At 37.0% G+C, this 22,246-nt stretch overlaps 1 protein-coding gene across 1 annotated transcript in view; it reads left to right on the top strand.

Moving 5' to 3' along the window:
* Positions 1-22,246, top strand: part of LOC110473606 (gamma-aminobutyric acid receptor subunit pi) — a 45,726-nt gene that overhangs the window by 15,990 nt on the left and 7,490 nt on the right. Inside the window, exons 4-7 of the mRNA XM_021536258.3 lie at positions 6,150-6,217; positions 7,477-7,694; positions 8,313-8,395; positions 12,795-12,932. Of these exons, the coding sequence (XP_021391933.1) occupies positions 6,150-6,217; positions 7,477-7,694; positions 8,313-8,395; positions 12,795-12,932 (507 nt within the window). The remainder of the gene's footprint in view (positions 1-6,149; positions 6,218-7,476; positions 7,695-8,312; positions 8,396-12,794; positions 12,933-22,246) is intronic.

The following is a 22,246-nucleotide window of genomic DNA, read 5'->3' as shown; positions in this document are numbered from 1 at the left end:
AAATGGGAGCCTAGTATGTATATGTTGATATGCTGCTAAAGCCAGTCTTTTCAAGACACTTGGCTTCCTTTAGTTTGGCCAAGATTCCTTTGCTTTCAAAATTATGTGCATTTCTGTTTATTAGCTCAGTTAGAAACACACTCATAAACATACATGAAGAAATTTGTCATACAGCTAGATGGTATTATTTGTGGGCATCTACAGTGCTTTAAGCTTAATGTCAGTGAGTCATAATGAAACTCTGAAATGTGGTTTTTATCAAGTATGAGAGGGCCAGAGGTGAGCTTAAATTTTAGAATAACCTAATTTAAAATAATTTCAAAGTTACTTGTCCTTGAAAATATTCTTCAGGCTGGAAAGGGCAATTTTTGAAGTGATGATTGCTGCCAAGATAGAATCATACTTTTGCAAAATCAGTGGCACTGAGCTCCTTAATATTTGACAAAATGGGGTTTTAGTCCTGAAAAGAAAGTTAGGTATAAACAAATGTTCATAAAATGACAGTTCCTTTCTCTTTAAGCCAGAAAAACCAGAAATATTTACTAGTTAAGTAAAATTTATGGCAGCTCATAAATTTTTAGTATAACAAACCCTCCATTTGCTTATTAATTTGGTCATTGTGCAAGGACTGGCAGATGACTGGAAATGTCCCAGCCATGGTGAGTTGCCACATTGTGAGGGTACTTCAGAAACTGTTAGCACAGAAGAATCTCAGCTGGACTGGTTATTTAGCTCTGCCCTCATCTGAATGTTGCTATTAAGAATATTCTCTTTCCTTATCTGTAGCACTTTAATGTCCCTCTTTGAGCTGGTTCATCAAGCAGGTCTTCAGATTAAGCAGATAGGTGCAATAAATAATAAAGAAACCCCAAACCCCTGATCTGGAATGAATGTAGCCATTCTTTGGACTGGAATATGAAATACTCCAATACTAATGTTAGTAGATATTACTCCTCAATATAATTATATCTATCCTACCCTTACAGATATATATGGAATACTTCTACAGAAAATCTGGCATAAGGAATTTAAAAATCAACTGTTATTTCCCTTAAATGTGCTACATTATCCTGACACTTTATCTCAGCAATACAAGTTGATTTCCAGCTCAGGTTTTCTGCTGGAACCATGTAGATCAATTTTATAACTTTATGTGCTGTGCCAAACTCCCTGAATTAATGAGAAATTCCTGCAGACTTCAGGGAGCCTTGGATTAGGTTCATAGGGTTGTTAAGGGATGCATAAAATCTTGTAAATAATTTTATACAAATAGATTTTGTTCTGTGATTGAATGTGATAATTTAAGTGTTCTAATTAAAAAGAGAGATACTAGGAAAAGGTCACAGCTAAGTATATTTGAATATGGAAGCTGCTTTCAAGTGGTACAGAAAAGTGTCATGCTTAAATCAGTTATTCTAAATCACATTTAAAAGATTATTTTCCTTCATAATGAGTAATACATTTCACAGACTTAAGTTTTAAATTAAAGCAAATAAAATTTTTGGGTTTAGCCTTCTGTCTAAGACCTGTCACCATGGGTTTTTTTCCCTCAAATGTTATTTATATTAAGTTCTATAAATTTAATTAGATTAAGGTATTTTAGTCTTCAGGAATGTATGAAAGAGATATCAGAATGTTATCTGTGTCTAGCACCCTTCGGTTTAGTGAGGCAAACTCACAGGGCACATGAGAAAGAAATACTAAATAACCATCATCTAAAGACTATTTCACATCCAATATCTAGCCAATATCTAATCCTTTAGGGAAAAGCAAAAAACCCAGAATATGTAAACTTCAACATACACATGTTAATGGAGATTTTCCTTCTTTTCCCAGAAGACATGCTAAGAGCATCTGATTGCCACCAAACCCAGCTTCCTGCAAGCAGGACACTTTGGGTTTTGGTTTTTAGGTTCTCCCCTGCCTCTCCAACCCCTCCAAAGGCTCCATCAGAGACTCTAAATGGTGGTTATGTTCAAAAACATAAAAGATAAATTTATTTGAAGTTTCTTGTTGTCTCTTTGCTTTGCCAGACAATTTACTATTGCATGCATTTTCTGACACTGGACAAGTCACCTCTCTGACTTCTCTTTGAGGAGCTGAGTAAACAATGCTCCTTGGTTTTTATGTTACAAGATTTGATATTAAGCTTCCGGATTTTTGTCTTTTGGAATATATCTCTTTCTCTCAACCAAACTGTGTCTGCTGTTTGCACATTTTATTTAAATGTGGAAAACAAATCTTGTCACAGTCATAACAGTCTTGCCAATACAGAATAGATTGCAAGATAACTTAATTCTGTACATTACTCCCCATTGCAATAATGCTGCTGCCAAAGCATAAGATGGAAAGAGCATGTTGAAATGATTATCTGTGACAGCCTATAAATCCTTCTCAAAGCCACTGCTTGCCAAGATGGTTTCTTATCCTGTGTGTGCTGCCTGTCTTATTTGTCCCCACATTAATTGCTTGCATTTGGCTGTATGGAAACATGGGGTTTTACAAATGATTTAACAAGCTGTTGTTAACATGGTCCCCAGCAATTTTTGTCTTGTCCACAAACTGTGCCAGCAAAGCAACATCAACGTCTAAAAATTATTGATGTAAACAAATAGGATTGAAACTGATTCATGCTAGAAATGGGTCTGTCTTCTGCTCCTTCAAATCAAGAATTACAGTTGAGATCTGTCAGAAGGCCTGTCTTAACCTGTCCACTTTCTTCATGTAACTATTTGTCAAGAAAGATGTCTTGTGGCGGGAAGTTAAATGCCCTGAAAAAAAAAAATCTAAGCATTCTGTAAGAATTCTGTAGTACTGCAAAGCAAAGCTGGCAATCAGAGAGACAAAATGAGGTTTTTGGAAAGCTATAATGAATTATTCTAGTGATAATTTTCTTTCTAATTCTTTGTTTACTGGCAGTATTTTATCCAGTATTGCTGAAAAGATGAGACATTCTTCCAAAATGCCTTTTGAGGCCTTTCTGAATGTCAGAATTGTTTTGAGTTTTCTTAAACTAAATGAAAAAGAGCTCACGCTAATGGCTCAGCACTGGAACTTATTGATAATGCTGATCCATTGCAGTAGTAGGTACACATGTGGTGGTTTATTTTGCTGCTACAGACCAGGGTCATTGCAGTGAGTGATCCAAACTTAATTTTTAGGTATGCTATCTGCCACTTTTCTGTCTGCTTTCCCATTTGGGATCACTAGGAATATCTATGAAGGGCATAGAGGAACACTTCACATAAATTGCAGTAAAATTAAAACACATTGCTTAGGCTGCACAGCCAGGGCTGTAACAAGGCACTCCCTTTGGCAATGCTCTGCCATGCTTTGAAGATTCCCTTCAATAATGCAGGACACAGTGACTTCAGTTTTCTTCTGAAGATCGGTAGATTTCTTCTGATGTTGTCATTATACATAGAACTTCTGCCAAACATATGGAAATGTAGGAACTGACTGCCTCATCTGGTTTGCTGTCCAGTTCTTGACACTGTCAACAGGAGACCTTTCAGAGGAAGTTCAGAGGAAACCCTGGTGAATAATTATGAGGAGTCTCATTCTGTTATTAGTACTTTACAATTTATGGTACCTTACTAAATAAACATTTATCCTTACATGCGAAAAAGAAATCAGCATTTAACTATTAATGTTATTCTGATTTAATTAACTGCTGGAGCAAAGCTGTTCTCAGCATCTTGTATTGTGTTACTAAAGATCCTTTCCATAATTTGTTTTCCTGCACAGCTCCTCCCATCCAGCACATCGCTGTATCCAGGGGGATGTAATTTCTGCTGAGTTTTTGTGGGTGCTGGGCTGGGCAGGCTGGGTGCTCTTGGGCAGTGAGAGCTGGAGGCTGGGGCGAGGGGAGCAGGGTGGTTTTTCCTGGCTGTGCTGCCACTCCTGGCACTTGAACCCCAAGGCAGGTCTGTGTTCAGTCCGTGTTAGCTTAAAGTACATCTTAACCTGAGCTGGACGTCTTGTGGTGCTTGAGAGTCACCCAACACTGCAATGCTGTTGTGTTACTCAGAAATATTTTGAAAAATATTTCAGCAGGAAAGAAAAAAAGAATCTACAAAGTTCTGTAGATTTCTCTGTCTGATTCCAGAGAAAGTAACCCCTGCTTAATTTCAGTAATCTTTCTGGAAAGTCAGCTTTTCCTCTCATATGTGTAACGACCCAGTACTGATGATATTGAAATGCTGCTAATGGACATTTTCCCTAATTTGTATCATCTTACTGGGAAAGGATCAGGTGTTGTTCCTACTAATAAATTATGATATAATAGGAAGAGTCTGATTATTCCCAGCCGTGATTCCTGCATAATCATCTGAACAGTGCATTGTCCTCTCCTTGGGGAGATCCATCATTAGGTGTGTGCCTTGCTGGATGGGATTCTCCCCAGATGATCGTGTGATAATTGACAGTAATATGCTCAGTTACTGTCACACATGGGAATCTCTAGGAAGACATAAAAAACCCCAGAATATGCATGATAAACCACATTATTTTAAAATTCAATGGTTTTTGAGGGTCTGAGATATCTCTTGAGACTGGCAATATTGTACCTGCAATTATGATATAGTACAATGGTACGTATAAGTATAGTATAAGTATTAATATTTACACCTCAGGTAGCTGGGAAGAGTTTCTTAGGAGTTGACCTTTTAATCCTGGAGGGAGAACAAATAAATGTATTCATGGAGTATCAAAACATGAAAAGAATGGAAAGAAACAGAAGAAAAACCTGTCAATGATCTGAGAGTTTTTCAGGCAATTTTGTTTCAAAGTTAACCTCCAAAGTGTTTTTCCAGTATATGAACAATAGTTTCTAAATCTAACGTATAATTTAATAGTATATAATAAACATGCATATTAGCATCAGGGCATGCTGCAAACCTGCAGTCCTATTTTAAGCTGGAGCTTTATATTTAAATGTTCAACTGAGTCCAGAACAAAGGATTTAAAGATTGTTTTCAGGAGTGACAGATGTGTAATAATTTTAGCACATGCATTAGGAATAGAAAATATTTTGGAAAAAATAAAAATGCTAATAAACTTACACATCTTAGAATGACACATTTTTTCTTTAGTGTTATTCAGGAGGGTAGAGTTGGATTCCATGTTCCTCTGGATGCCATTTGGGGCCGTACAGGAGATTTCTACAAAATGTATTGCAAGGAGCCAAGAAGGGCTTTTAGCCATGTGCCTGTGAGATAGGGGCACTTCCAGCTGCAGAGGTTTTACCTAAAGTATTTCTGCATTTCTCAGTGCTGTGTTCTTTTCTTCTCAATTTCTTGGAAAGATGCACTGATTTAATATTAATTTCTTTGTACAAGAACTCTGTTAATTATTCTGCACATATTCAACCAAGAATAATGTAATAATGTCCTGTTTCCATCAAAGCGCTGCAAAAAAATCTGCATTTTAAAATGCACAGCTGGTGATCTTCCTTCCAACAGTGTGAAATGCACATTCAGGAGGAAATGGGAATCAGAGCATACTGACATTACAACAACAACTACTTAGTAAGGTGTTAAACTACACTGAATGTACTTCAGCTTATGACAAGTTTTCCTTTATAAATAAAGGTATTTAAATCACAAATTTCCTGCTAGCGGCCAAAGGCAAGATATTAAATCACAGCAATACAATATATACCATAAATCCTTAATTGGGCAGTCAAGAAAGTCACTCAGCTGTGCCATGGATATTAACCATGTGACATTGCCAGGTGAAACTTCTTATTTCACCCACATCTGAGGGACCAGGTGTTGCAACTGGAAGAATTCTTTCCACTGCTCTGCTCCTCACAGCAGAAGAGTGTGATGTACCGTGGGGGTTGTGCCTTCCACACCTCATTGTGTAATATTTTATCCAGCACTTTTTTTTCCTGGGGGGAAAAAATCATATAAACCAGGAAGTATTTAAGAAATAAAGCCTGTTTCTGAAAACTAAAATAGTTTTAGCTCAGAAGTATGACATTTTGGTTAAGAATATGAAAATTCTTTCATAATCTGTGTTCAAGGAATATTTAAAATAGCTTCTAAGCATTTAGAAAAAAATGGAAAGATTTTGTAGACAGTTCTTGTGAATATTGAATATTAAAGAATTATAAGCTACATTCTGACTTTTTCTTTTTTTTGCAGATGGTCCTGTGTCAGTTGGAATGAGTCTGGATATTGCAAGCATTGATACAATATCAGAAATAAATATGGTATAGTAGTTTTTGCAGTCTTTTTTTTTTTCTTTTGCCTGTTGATAAGCTGATATCTTGTGCTTACAGCTGCTGGCAATGTGACTTTGGGCTTGTGAAGAGACTTTGCCTCCTTGTGAAGTCAGTATGGGTTAGGAGATTGAATTCTCTTTTCCACAACGCACAGTGTTTATAACACTATAATAAGCATAGAAATGCAGCTGTGAATCCCACCTCTCACAGATACAAACAGAAATCTGCTACTGAGTATTAATCTTAATGAGAAGCATGTGGATCAATTTTTATTTTCCAGCTGAAATGTCTCCATCTTTATGCATTTCAGAAAAATAAAGATGCATTCATGTGCCTTTGAAGCCACTCTCCCTATGATTAGATCCAGCTGAACTCAGGCTGTTTTTCTCTTCTATTGTTGCTGTCACACGTTAATTTATTCCAGCTGTGTTTCATTTAATTTGTATCATTTGTTCTTGAACAAACTATGAAATGGAATGTACTTTTCTACTTAAAGATCCTCCATTAGTACACAGAAATAAAAATAAAAAATAATTACTCAAATATTAAATATGAGTGTATTAGTAATTAGAAATTATTAGTTACTATTTAGAAAGGGAAAATAAGGTCAGAACTTCAGATGAATTTATAATATTAATAAAAACACGCCATAAAATAAAAAGTTGTTTTAAAAGTGCTAAGAAATAATGTGGTCTTAATGTAGGACTGCAAAGCATATTTAAATTGAAGGGGAATTGGACTGAGTGCTGTGTTCAAGGTCTTGATAAATTTGGTACCACTGTTTCCTTTGTGATGCTAAAAGGAGAAATTGTGCTAAAAGATTCCTTTCCTGTTTTACTAACTTCTTTTGTCTATATGAATTTATTCAACTTTTTGCCATGTGCTCTTTAAAAATGCTTTATTTATTATCTTATGTGAATAAAATGAGATTTGGAACCACTTACATAAATCATTCTGAAACTCAAGTTTTACAGAGCCAGATTATCTGCTTACAAAGCTCTGATGACTTCAGCTGATTCATAGCCCCAGACTAAGGCCAGCAGCTTTTACTGTAAATGACCATTAGAACAAAATCTACCAACCTCACGTGGAGTGCTAGAAAATTTGGCAGAATTCAGTACAGCTGCTCTTGGAGTGCCAGGGACATGGAGAATCAGTTTGTGCCCAGCAGCTCTTTCCACATACTTCTGTAAAAGTGAATACAGCACAGGCTCCCTTTCTATGATAATTCTGATTTTCTCTTTCAGGACTACACAGCCACCATATTTCTAAGGCAGCGATGGACTGATGAGAGGCTTTGCTTCGATGGTAATAAGAGTTTGAGCCTAGATGGTCGACTTGTGGAAATGCTTTGGGTACCAGATACCTTTATAGTTGATTCAAAAAAGTCTTTTCTTCATGATGTCACTGTTGAGAATCGTCTTATAAGGATATACCCTAATGGAACAGTCTTGTATGCTATAAGGTATGTAAATACCACCTATCAGCCTTTATGATTGTGTCTATGTATGTTTTAAACTTCCCAGGTTCTGCTTAAGAAAATGGGTCTGTTTGTAAAAGTAGGGTCTTGTAGTTTTGAGAATATGCAATATTCTTGATCAATATAAATAAATCTTTAAATTTAGGAATAGATTTTCCCTAAGTAGACCCTTTTGCTTTTGTACAGGCTGAACACAGGAATTGCATGTTGCCATTCCAGTTTGTATCCCAGGGGAAAACAAGCTGTGCTGATGGACTTGTGTGATTTATTGCGAATTACCCTTTGGAAAAGGTTTTGATAAATATAACAAAATCTTAGAATATATTGCAAATAACAAAGGAAAATGTGCACTGTAAGCGAGAAGGGAGCAAAGAGTGGCCTTTTTTGACTGTCACTGAATTCAGCTGTTCTGCAATGGTTTCTGTTTGGGATTGTATTACTCTTGTACATTAGATACCAGTAAATAATAGTTGTTTTTTTTTTTCCCTCACAATAGATATTAGGCTGAAAGTATTATTTCAAGAAGGATACATGGCATTTTTTTATTTATACTGATGAACAATTTTGTTGCATTAATACTTAGAAAACTTTTTTTCCTCCAAGGATCACCACAACTGTTTCATGCAGCATGGATCTGACTAAATATCCAATGGATAAGCAGACGTGTACTTTGCAACTGGAGAGCTGTAAGACACGAAGTTCTTATTGTTTTATACAATTAGAAAAATATCTGTGATCTATTTCTGCTAGATATTGCCAGAGTGGCTGGAATATCCATAGAGGGCAAGGGATGTTCTGTGGCCATTCCCTGTTGAGTTCCAGTGGTATCTGTGTGCAAAGATGTGTGTACAGATGTGCACATGGCATCACTGGGAAGAGCATGGCAGTGCTGAACTGCTGCAGTCCTAGTTAATGAGAGAGCAAAATCCTGTGAGATTCTCACAGGTTTGGTCTTGCAGTTCATCCTGCAGTTACTGTCTTGGTCTTCAGAGGGAGTTCTGTGAGCAGGCATTTTCTAGCACAGATGAGATTTTTTTCTTCCCCTTCAGAGAGTATGTAATTTTTTCCTGCTGAGATTAAAATTACTTTAGGAAAGAAAGAAATCAGAATAAGGCTTATTTGTGAGGCATATAGTTCATATTTCATAATTTACTGTTTTCAGATCTCGCTCTGACTTATTTCATTATGTCTCTGTATCAGTGCCCTGGTAAAAAATGTGATCAATTGAAGAAGTGTAAATATATTTTTTTTTCATTTTATCCATCAATATCCTCATATTTTTTTGAAATAGGTCCTCTAATACTTTGTAGGCAAGGTTACTTTGCAAACACACAAATACTCACTTCTTTAGTTAAATGTTTGCTATTATTCACATGACAAGACTCTAGAAAATAATTTTTGCATGGGATAACATAGAAGTATAACCAGTTCTGTAAGATGAAAAAAATATATATAAAATATGTGTCAATATATGCTCAAAATCTTTTGGAAGGCTTTTCAGTAGTTGTCAAGTTTTATTCTGTATCATTTCAGAAGTGTGTGTTGTTCATTTCTTGTTGTTAATGACCAATTAGATTGCCACAAATTTTCATTTTAGACAGAGACACAAAGGAAATGAACCCAAAACCTTCTTCACACAGGCATCCCTCTAGAATAAACAGTTTTATGAGATCTGTTTAACAAAGAGTGATTTGAATTGGAATTGAGATTTGTCTTTATTTTCTTTTGGAAGAGCATATTGGTAAATCAATGTATATAGATTTAAATCAACAGCACTGCCTAATGAGTCATTTAGTATTTTCTTTAGTTCCAGAATGAAATATATGTCCCACAGGAATTTACAATTTATTTGACAGGATTAAAAAAAAATAAAAAGGAGAATTCCCCATATAACTAAACCCAGGCTTTTTTCAGATTGATTCCATCTGCTTTTTCAACAGCACACAAGTGTCTCCTGTCCAAGGGGAAAACCCAGTCATGTCACAACAAATGCTCCCATTACTTTGGTGTTTAGTTTTGAGGAAAACAGATAGAAGTAAAAAATACAAAAAGGAAAGAGTGTATCTTGGGCTGTGGCCTTTTCTCATCAATGCACTGCAATATATTTTTTTTTGGGGCAGGCTGGAAATGGGGTTTGTTTTCCCTGTGATAAGCTATGCTAATATATAGATGAATAATGTCATCATCCTGCTAGGATGCTGTTTGCCAAGACCATTACCTGGGTTTAAGAATTGCGAATGCAGACATACACACACATCTGCACAAATATTGATGCTTATAAATAAACTGTAAAATCTATAGCAAATATTTGAACTGAAACAAGAGTTAGGCTTTTGTTAAGTGATTATTAATATAAAGATAAATATGTCATGATATGATGAAGTAATAGCTTTACAGAATAAGGCATCCCCAGTGACCTTTCCAACATACTTTTCTGCTATTGCTAGTTAGTAACTTTAATTGACTTGTACTTTCTACATAGCAAAACACATTTTGGCCAACATGTTATTGTTTTTCCCAGCCTTATTGCAATACTTTAGAAGGTAATGCTAGCATTTGTTGGAAAGCAAAGACTTGGCACTCTGAGTCCCTGTTGATGTGGGTGCTGTGACTTTGGGAAAGTGGAGGGCTCCCACCTTGGTTGGTGCTGCCAGAGGGGGTTCCTGCTCTCTACCATGTGGCAGGGAACACTGCCATTCATCCTTGCTGGGCTGTAGGGTTTGTCCTCACATTTCCCTCACATAGACCCCCAGTCCAAATACATATTCATGTCTTGGGCCCGTCTCTGAAATTTTGCTTCCTTTTGAACTTGTCCTTTACCATTTATTCAGTGAAGAGCCACGTGAAGGCACTTAACTTGTGCTTGACAATCAGTGAAAATTAAAATTAGCAACAGAAAGGTAAAGAAACTAATTTGTATTAGGCATTATGAATGTTTAATCCCAAATTTACTATTCCTGTAGTTAACCATATTGACGTTAGCAGCTCATACTCTATCAACAATGGACAGGAATGAGACATTCTGGGCTTGAGGAATTAGCTGGATAGAAACTCAGAAGTAATCTCTATTCTCTTTATGTGACACTAAAAGCCAAATAACATGGGTTTAAGGATTTTGTCTCTATAAACTTTTGAAATGTTTTATAATTAGTAAAATGTTAATCCCTTGAATAAAGAGCAACTTTGCACAGAGGGAGCATTGTACTATTTAACTTTACTGACTATTGGGAAGGCTCCCTCAGTAAAAATTCTTCTTAAGAGTTTTGGAATTATTATGCTAAAAGAATTTTCATAGGAAGGATCACCCAAACCTACTAATTGTTCCACTAATGAGAATATTTTGGAACAAAAGACAAATAACCTCTGTTTCAAGATATGCTTCTAATCATTCATGTGGGCACCAAGAACTTCTTGGAAGGCTGAATATCTTATAAAAACAAAAAGGAATTTACTGTGGAACTCTCTAGTTCTTTGGGCTTTATTTAAATGTCTGCAGTTCATTTATACTGAAAGGAAGTGAAACAAATCCATGGCCGGAATCATGCATAAAAACTGGTTATATGAGCCTCCTTGTTTTGACTAAGGACAATGCAATCATTTGTTTATAGAAAATGTTACTTCAATTTTACATCTCACAAATCTGGGAAATTTCCCAGAATGTGGTTTTAGGGAATTGAAAACTTAGCTTGGATGTATATGCTTTTGGCTTAGTCTTTTGACACAAAAGTGTTTTGGCTTTGATTGCTATAAATGTGATAATGGGAGCAGAGATTCCAGGCCATTATGCCTTTTCATATAACTGCCAGTGATAGTGAAAACAATATTTCATTTAAAGAATGACAGAGAACACATTTTCAGGTGAAATTGTCATTTAATGGAAAACTAGCCTAGTGTTTCCTTACAATAAAACTTATGAACTCCTTTTTTTCCTGCATGAGATGGCTGGAGAAATCAGTTCTGTCTTGCCATTGCAAGAAAAATCCCCAATAGCTTAAAAATATTTAAAGGCACTTTTTTTTTTGTTTTAATGCATCTGTTTTTTTTCTGTGACTCTAGAGCTTTGTTAGTTTTGCTGCATATACCCTTGTGCAAGGTATTGTATTATTGTCTCACTGTAATTTATTTTCAGGTGACTGAAGTCTAAAAATAATCATCAGCTCATATTTCTGTTCCCTAAGCTGAGCTATTAACTTGCACAATATAAATCTGTCAAATACAAGAATGATTGATCTAAGTAAGCTAAAGGAAAAAGATGTTCAAATGCTCCCTGTTAACATGTAAATTACATTAACATAATTTTGAATTAATCATATACACTAGTCTGTAATGTGGCTGCCTTTTATATAATGGTGAAAAGCTACAGAGGTATTTTAGCTATGATTGTGCTGCACATTGACAAGTGTGTGCAAAACACAGTTGCCTTCTGATAGATAATTCATCCAGCTCCTAATTACTGCTTGAAGGTTAAGAGGGAGCCTCCTGGGGCCCCTGAAGCGTGCCATGCTGTTGAGCCTGCAGAAACATCAGCTTCTAAGCTGGTGTCCTTGGCAAGTATCTGAGCTCCTCAGCCAAAATCTTGTCCCAAGTGATGATTCAGGCTCAGGCTGGAGCAGAGCACCAGTGAGCAGCAGCTGTGCTGCTCTCCTCATCCCTCCATCTCTATGGGAATGAGGACCAGGGCACTGCAGCGAGGAACAGCATCGTGGGATGCAACACATGGCACGTTTCATGTCTAGTCAAAATGCTGGCAAGTGCAGTAATTCATAAAAGCTCTATTTGCTTAGATCCTAGTAGACTTTGCCTTTCGAATACCAGGTGGTACTAATCTATTTTATAAGTTTGTCATTTTTCCTGAAATAGAAGATATAAAAAGACCACCTCCAAAAACCTCAGCTTTTAACTTGGGAGACTTTGCATGGTGTTGGAAGTTTTGTTGTGAACAGGCATTACAAGCTGCCAAAACCCATCATTATTTATGTCTAATTGCACTCTCAGAAATAAGAAACAGCTGAACCATAAGTGTGCTCAACACAAATTAATTATTGTGCAAAATAAACACTGTTGTTGGCCTGTGTCTCACTACAGGGGGTTATAACATCAATGATGTCATGTTTTACTGGACCAGAGGAAATGATTCAGTTCGAGGTTTGGACACACTCCAGCTGGCCCAGTACACAGTAGAAGACCACTTTACCTCTGTAACTGAAGCTGTGTATGAGACAGGTAAAACACCCCTAAAAACACTTTGTGGGTGCAGTTTGAACTATGGCTTTGGAAAGAGAGCAGCATTAAGGACCTGAGCACACTGCTTTCTGTTAGGATTATGGTTTTCATGTTCTAATAATTACATTCTTGAAGCTGTAAATACTTTTCAAGTTACAAGCAGGGACCAAGCTAATATAAAGGCTGAGCATTTTCTGAGAGGCTACACATTAACTAAAGAATTATAAACAAGAATCTACTGCTCCTTCCATATGTCAGGGAGAGCTCTTGTGAAGGAAGAGGAGCATGCAATTGGGCATTTAAATTAGAGACAGACCAGGGAGCTTGGGATACCCAGCTCAGATCAGCCATTCTGGCTTTACTAGGCAAGTCAAAAGCCTCTATTCATCTGTGGAAATTCCAAGAATATGCTGTGTGCTTTCACAGCTGCAGGAATTTGAGTTCCATGGCTACTGCTTGTAGGAGTTGCTCAGTGCCCAGGCTGGTGGCAGCAGGAAGGAGATTGCTCGACCTGAGGTTCCTGTGCCCAGGAAGGGTCAAGGGCTATTTCCACAGACCTGCTCCTCTGCTGAGCTTAGGAAACTGCTGTAGAAAGTTTCCCCTAACTGCAGGAATTAACCTCAGGGAACAGTGTGCTCTTGTTTACTTTCCAGAGATTTTGAAAGGGATTTCAGAGAGTTCAAGACCTGTAAAACCTTTTTGTTCTTTAAGTTACTCTCAGGTCCTTCATTGCTGCTCTTCACTGTGTACCTGGTTTCTCTTCTGCAAGTCAGCACACCCACACAAGGGTGTGATCTTTAAATCAAGACACACACATCCTTCAAAACTGCAGTTTCACCAGAGGACATTTCTAATTCTGAATCACAGAAATATAGTTTCTCTATTCCATTATTGGGTATTTCTGCTTTAATTACACAACGCAGAGAAACTTGTGATCTAATTTCAGGTATTAATTCAGGCTAAAATATTGAAGTTCTCTAAAGGGATGTAAAAGTATAAATTAAATACATACCAGCAGGCTCAAGGATCACAGAGTTTCTTGCTAGTTATGTAAGTGGCATCTGCTTGTCTTCCTCTTTACAGCTTCTGGGTAAACAGCATCAAGTTCAGTCAAAGAATAATCCTTTACTACTGTTCTGCCCAGAAGGGTATTAGGATCTGTTCACCATACACGAAAGTGGAAGAGGAAACCTGCTTATTTCCTATCACATTCTATCACAGAATCAGTAGTTTAAAGACAAAAACTTTGGTTGTTTTGTTTGTTTGTTTTGGTTGGTTTTTGGTTTTGTTTGTTGTTTAACTAAATTGACTAAAACAAATTTCCAATTAGAGTTGAAGAGGTATCAGATGAACTGTACTCTTCTGGTGAATCATGCTGTCTTCCTCCCTTTGTGTTGGCAGGAATCATATGTATAGGTCAAAAGGCACTTTTTGTTTTAATTACACATTTTAAGACACACAAATTAATTCAGTTAAAATTTCTCACACCTGTTTGTTCCAGATCTCCTGTTCAAGACAGCCATGTTATCAAATGCTATGCAGTGCTTTTACAATTTAATCCCCAAATCCTCTTAATCTTCTATTGAGTAATTCTTAACTAGGTGCTATTTTCTATAGTTTTTTTGGAAAGCAGTGCTTACTGCAGGCCATATTAAAAGAAAAAAGCAACCAGATTATAGAGCTGTGTAATCAATTTTGAAATAAAAAATTATGTTTTGCATTTCCTCAGGGCCATTAATAGATATGAGAGTAGCTTATAAATAACAATAACATTATAAATAACAGCTATTTATAACCACTACAATTCAAAGGGCTAAAGCTAAAGTTATGAGGGAAGAGCTGTGTGCAGTATTTCCTAGCACAGCAAAAAAAGCAATCAGGGTTTGATACTCTGTGAACTTGAACAGGCAGTACAGCTGCTGTGCAAGTGAAATATTGTACAGCAGTGCAAAACCCAAGTTCACGTACAGCCACAGAGCCAAATTTAAAATGCAGTCAGCAAAATTCCTGCATAAGTAACTTCAGTAAATTTAAGAAAAGGACACTGAGGATTAATCTTGTTTGCAGAACAGCATGTATCACATAATAGTAATCACATTACTGTAATCACATAATAGTAAGTCGCTTTGAATGATGTTAGCTAGATTTCTGGCTAGCATTTGGTGTTGATTTTGTTTTGGTACAGAACAATTTCATTTTGGACATGGGTAATTAAATTGCTAGGACCATTTCCTACATGTCTTTAACTATAGTCCTCATTCTTTGTACACTGATAAACTCTTGGACTCCCAAACCATATTATCTACATCAGTGGGTGCTACGATTTTATTTTAGCTGTCCAGCCAACACCACCTGCATTCTCAAAGTAATAAATACTAATATGAAAAGCTTGCTTTTCTTATTGGAAAAACATAAAAGCAATGAAGAATGGTTACAGTCTAGCTTTTTGTATAAATAATCATAGAAATAAGGCTGAAATACATTTTAAAAATTCATTTAATCTATTCTTGTGTCACAAGGCAAGGTCATCTATATCTGCAGCCGACTTCCTGACAGATGTTTCTAGGAGTAAGTCAGACAAACCTCCAAAGTGTCTGCTTCACAGCCTCCCTCAATGATTTTTTTCCTGGTGTTTATTACATGCATATTTTCCTCATGTCTGATCTTGATCTCCCTTGCTGCATTTCAAACCCATTATGGGATATTGAAGACAAATGTCCTGCTCTTTTTTCAGCAGCCTTTTCACTGTATCAAGACTTATATATCTTTTCTCAGACCAACAATTTTCCTATTTTTTAATTCATGTAAGAAATTTTCTAGATATACTGTTTTTGCTATTGTTCACCCATTGAATTTTCATCTCTTTGCTGGTATGCAGCACCCAAAAATGGGTTCCCATTAGATATCCCCTGAGGATGGAAGGGTTTACTTCATGTGCTTCATGAAATCTATTCCTCTTTAAGCATTCTAGGCTGATATTTGCCTTTTTGTGCTGAAAATTATCATGCATTTTTGATTTTGTTCAGCTAGTGATTCCTCTTAGTTCTCTGACTCCCTTTTTGCCCTGTAACCACATATTTCTGATCTCTGGGAGCTGGTGATTCCCATCTGAATGCAGGACTTCATAGTTGTTGAATTCCCTTGTTTTACTTAGGTTGTAATAGTTGGTGACATAGTTTTGAACTCCAGTCCCATTCTCCAATGTGCTAACTCCACTCCTAACACACTCATGGTATGTCATCATGTTAGGGAATAGTTTTGGGCACAGGACATACCCTATGTATTCCCACTTGATAAATGCTTCTATTTTCACAGCAAACGATAAATAAATAATCTCAATTTCCATTTTTAGTCAGAGAAAGAAGCAAAAACATAATTTAAGACTTCATGCTAATTGGCTGTTGATAGCCTTTTTCCCAGCATCTTTCCTCAAGTCTTGCACCCACTGCTCAGCCCTCCTGTCAAGTCCTTGGCAGCAGCAGGAAGGAAGAGGCTCAGCTTGCTCAGGTCCAGTCTAATGCTGAGCCTCCAGCCCAGAAGGCAGGAGAGGCATGGCAGGCAGGGCTCGGTGCACATCCCCACTTGGAAAATGTCAAGTCAACAAACTGGCATATTCAAATGGCATTATTTTGGCAGAACAGAAGGAAAGAAGAGACAGAAGCGTAAATTAAATCTCTGCTCCTTGATGCACAAAGACAAGATATTTGCTCTGTTAAAAAGGCTGCAAAAGGAGCTGGCTGCTGTTCTTGCCTGCAGTTGCTGCCAGGGTTTTGATGTTTGTCTCAAATTCTGCTTTATCCTCCTTGGGCTAGAGGCCCCTCAGCCCTTGTGTGGTTGTGCACTGCTAAAACTCTGTGGTTCCCTGGTCACTGCCTCTTATCAGCCTCTTGGGGGGATGTCACAGCTAAGGCAGGGAGGAGTTATTCTCATTTATAATTAGTGATCTGAAATCAAAATGTATACAGACTATATATAGTTTATATAAAGTTTGTATAAGAGAGTATGTTCATCAGTCACAGTCTCTTTCTAAATAGAAGCACTCCCTTGCTTTGTCCTACAGGCTCATCTGCAATTTCCCAAAATTATTTAGTTAATAATCAAGTTTTTCTAGGTTTTTCGGTACTTTTCCTTTTGCGGTATGAGGCACTGAATAACTTCCCCCGTTCCCTTTATCAGTTCTTTTATTGTCTGTAATTTCTCTCCAATTGTTACTTTGGAGAACATATTCTTTGCCATACAGGGCTCACAAAGAATCTCAGAGCTTTTCAGTAATAATCTTACCTGGTGAGTCTTCAGTCAGCCTCAACTTAAGATTCAAACAATTACCTATGCACATCTATCTGTTATCATGTTATGTTCAATTTACTTCTCTGAGCTCATAGCATCCCTCTTTGTAAAGAAGCTTTTCCACTTGAGTTGATGTTTTCCATCATGAGTTGTTTCTGAGATACTTCTGTAATGTAGAACAGTTTAGAAAGAAAACAATTTTTGAAATTTTGAAAAAGTTACAGTAACATAAACCCATATGGAAATGCAATGAATTGAAAGAATAGCAAGGATATTAGGAAGCTTTTTTTTTTTTTACCTCCTCTGCATTTCTTTTTGGCATAGACATAAATACACCTCAACACTTGGAAAACTTTTGGTGGCATAAATTTTTTTCTGCTTTCGTTTTTTATTTTTTTTTTTTTTTTGTAAGGTAAGCTAAGTGGATAAATATACATATACACTACATGAAAGGGTTTGTTTCATTCTTAGAAAATCTGAATTTCAAACTTATTTTTTGTAAAGTATTTTCATGAAGTTGAAACACTTGTTGAGAAGCCCAGCCTGAACTTTCATTTCCTTTAGTTCACCTCTGAAAAGCAAGTAAGAAAAGGGGTGGCTTGTAAGATTTAAACTATGAAGGACAGAAGAAAGTTTTTTCTTTGGGGGGGGGCAAATGAGGTGTAATAGCATATTAGCAATTTATTATTGGCATCCTTAGCATTCTGCAGCAGTCAGAGGATTTCATTTCAGTTGCACAACTTATTTATCTTGTAAGTGGGGACATTCTGATTACTCATTACCTATGTTCATTATAAACAAGCAAACAGCAAAATTGCATACTGAAAACTACATTTTCAGTGTATACTTAAACCAGTAAAATCTATTTTAAGCTCTCCTGTCCTTTGCCCTTAAAAGATGCAAGATGAGAAGGAAATGATGCATCGGTAGAACTACACTGACATACTTGTGTGAGTTGTACATCACACGTTTTAGCAGACACCCAAGGGGTTAGTATAAATAATTCATGAGAGAGAAAAGGATGCTCTTTGTGCCTGGCTGCACACCTCTGTGCAGGACACCAAAGTGCTTCTTACATAAAGAGTGATGTGGAGCAGTCTTTTACTGGAGTAGAGTTCAGCAGAAAGTCCACAGGAAGTGGTTGTGGGGAAGATGGTCCCATCCCAAAACACCCAGAGTGGAAATTAAGAACTGCTGACAGTATTTATGGAGAATCAATCCTTCCTTAGTTACCTCTGCTGGGACCATTCACTGGTCAGAAATGGTGCAGAAAGATCAAAGATGCAGCATTCTGCCATCAGCTGGGAACAGATGCCACAGAAAAATCGGATAATCAGAAAATTAATGACCTAGGGTGAAAAGGAGGCTTGTTTAGGGTTTATGTGTTTCTCAAGCAGTGCAGCTGACAGAATCATCAATGGCAAGTCTATACAAAGTGTCTGATAATCAGAACTGTAAATTAGACTATAATTTTAAAAGCCAAAAGCCAAACTCCAATGGCAAGTTATAAAATGACATAAACTAGTTTTTACTGCCTTTAGAAAGATCTGACTCAGACGTAGGCCTAGGCCTGCTCAGCTACTGAGAAAAGCCTGTGCAGGTATAAATTTCATGATGCTTTAACAACAGTGGTCAGCTGGACCTTCTCCTTTTTAGGGTACTCAGCAGTAGAGAGGGTGAGAGTAGGTATGGAGCCTGTCATCTGCTGTTTGGATTTGTCCTTCATCTACAGTTTAGAGCTACTGCCTACTTCTGTACTCCTGCTCTCTCATAAATTCACTAAAGCCTGCATTACTCAGCTGAATGCTCTTCCACTGTGGGTCACCTGAGTGGAATACCTCACCTTGTGGTGTGTTTAGAGTGTATATACTGACAGTCATTTAAGTTCCGGTTCATCTGAGAAATTGTTACACAGAGTAATTCAATACTTTGATAAGTGCTAATGCTGTGCCTTTGCTGCAGTTAGGCATCTGCACAGAAATTATTTCTATCATGTTAACAAATTTAAATTAGAGCAGTCTCACACTGAGGTGACATTCATCATGGGCCAGAAACTAGAAAGCAAAAACATATTTTCATTTTAATGCAAGTATTTTGTTGTCAAGAAAGTGGCAAACTTGACAGTTTTGAGGAGTTAATTTGAGCTGTACTTGAGTTAACTTTAGTAAAGTCAGGACTAGGATTTCATGAAACTGTTTCCATTTTGTTCTGGCTGATGGCACCATGGTCTCAGATGTGCCAGTCAAAGGCAATGAGATACAGAATTACTTTCTTATATGCAGCTCACGCAACAGGAGCAGCAAATCTGTTCTTTTTAAAGATGATAACTTTTGGTAGATGTGTGGTGTAGATGAAAAAAGGACTGCAATATTTCCCTATCTTCATTTTAGCCTATTGCTCATTTCTTTAGCATGATAAGTGTGCACTGAATACTTTTTCTCAAGTACTGATTCCTTCAGTTTATTACAGGAGGAGCTCTGATGATTTCTATATATAGGTTGCTTCAAAATTTCCATTATAAAAGCTCTTCTGAACCCTTTAGAGAAATGCTGACACTATTATTATCATGTCCATGATACGTCTTTGGATTCTGGCAAGAAGAAAGCCTTAAGGTTAGAGAAATGTCTCTTTTTCATTCCCCAAAAAGCCACTCAGCTATAATCGGTTACATCTCTATTTCTCTTTGTTCATATAACCTCAGAAATTTCTGTCATCAGAAAAAATAATAACACCAGAATATTCAAAGGACTTGTCTAAACTTGGAAATTGCAAACTGTGGCTTTTAAATTTGATATTTTGAACTAACTCTACGTGTATGCACTTAACTTTTATGCTGAGGTAAACAGAGATACAGTTGTAGGGCAGTAACAAGGAGAGGGTGTAATTGTATGGCTGTGCTGACTGTGTCAGGGTTTTCCTTCTTAACAACGAGTTCTTCTAAGGCTGAACCTCAGGAAATCCCCAGGTGCCTGTGGCTCCTGCAGGAAGGAAGGTCAGGTCTCTTCACTCCCCTTTGCTGGGCACGTCCTTCCCTGTGGTCACACAGAAGCACAACACAATCAGCTTCTGTGGAGTATCCAGTTCTCTTTCCCTACAAGTGCTTTGTGCTGTAGCCTTTTGTTGTACAGGCTCAGAGCTTTCCCCTTTTCCCTTTGCACTGTGCTCATTTCAGAGCGTGGCTGGGTGCAAAGTAAGGCTGCACAGTCAGCTGGAAGTTTTTCACTCCCTGACTTCTGAGTGCTTTATTTTGGTCTCCATACACTTAAAATGAGTTTTGGTGAGCAAAATGGCATCTATTGAAACAACTGTATTGGTAAAAGTCACAGCCTTGGTAGACGTACACTGGTGTAATGTCCCTCTTTTCACATAAAAATGTGATAATGGTGTAAAACATGTTTGTACCTCTTGCCTCATGGAGATAATTTAACTGCAATGTTTGTGCCCTTTCTTTCAGTTGGACACTTGAGGATTTCAATATACTGAATTTACAAAGAAAAACCCTAAATACAGTGTATTTTTTACCTTTGGAAGGAGAAAGAATTACCAGAGGACTATTTAGTTAAGTAGGGAAGAGATGGTCAGTGTGGCAGAAAACTGAAAACAAGTTAATATTAGAAATTAGGCACTGATTCTTAGCAAACAGAATTATTTACCAAGAGAAATGGTGTGGGTCTAGATATCCTCAGACTAAGTCTTCATGTCTGTGTGAAAGGTGGGCTCTATTCCAACCAAAATTATTTCGTTCAAAGCAAGGGATGATTAAGGAAATTTGGTGGTTTGTGATTAGAGTCAGACTACATAATCTTGCAATTCCTTCTGTTTTAAAAATCCTGTTATTGTTCTTTTGCTGCAATATATACAGTGCTTTTAAAAATTGAAATTTAGCCATCCATTTTCTCATCTGGGAGCAATAAGACATTTCTTGGCATCCACTGCTTGCACTTCAGGCTTTAAAAAGTGCTCTTTTTTGTGTCTCACAGTGCACCTGAGGGATGCAAAAATAGCCTGTCTGTGCCTATATTGCTGTTGCTGAAATGAATTCAGTGTTCTGTAGCTCTGTCCTGACTCACAGCAGGCAGCATTGGAAGCAGATATTGGTGCCAGAGGAGAGGTTTCATATTAAAATAGTGGAAGCCAAAGCTGTTGGGCTACAGAGCATTAGTCTCTCATTGATATTTCACTGGCATGCAAATGGTGTTAAAATTATTTTGTAAAAACTTAATAACACTTAATTTGTAACCTGGAGCTTCAGAACAAGAAATCTTTTCTGCCCATTTAAAAAGCAAGCTGTTGTTTTCCAGTAATGCACTGAACTGATAACAATTTCAGACTGTGTGCTTCAATATAGCCAAATTTTGCTCAGTTAGTGAGCTGGATAAGAAATTCAGGCTTTGCTTATGAGTGTGCTGTCCTCTCATGAGACACAATTCTGTATTTGACTCTGTGATCCCAAAAGTTCATCTTCTGGAAATCACTGACTTAGAAGCAAATAATTTGAGCCACATCAGTGACACTGCTCAGGGCAACACAAACACTCTAATGCACTAATACAAAGGACAAATAGATCACAAGGATGCAAAGATACTGCTTGGATTTAAGTGGAGTGTAAGAGGTAGGTTAGCAATTTCAGAGCAGGTACACTCAATCTGCATCCTGAGCAATAGTAAATGAAAAGAAAAATAAACTGGATATGTGAGATAGTTAAAGGTAAGAACACATGGCACCTTCATGAAATGATAATCCTTACTCCTCTAGTTTGTACAGTAGCTCACTCGTTGTTATGAATAGTGGCAGCTAAATCCATATGTGATTTCCAATTTCCTTGCCTTGTGTTACATGATGAAACATCATCTTCATGCATTGATGAATTTATTTTTTTCATTCACTAATCCTGGTTTAATTTCCAATTCAAGGTGTCTTTAATAAAATTGGATATGGTGACTGAATGTTACATATTTGATTGTTTCCTTCAGTTCAGAGTCTTCAATGTGAATTTTTCAGTGTTGCGTTTAATTTTTACAAGCTTT

This window comes from Lonchura striata, chromosome 7 (genome assembly GCF_046129695.1).
Source record: "Lonchura striata isolate bLonStr1 chromosome 7, bLonStr1.mat, whole genome shotgun sequence".
NCBI lineage: Eukaryota > Metazoa > Chordata > Aves > Passeriformes > Estrildidae > Lonchura > Lonchura striata.
This window is presented reverse-complemented; position numbering and strand designations above follow the sequence as displayed.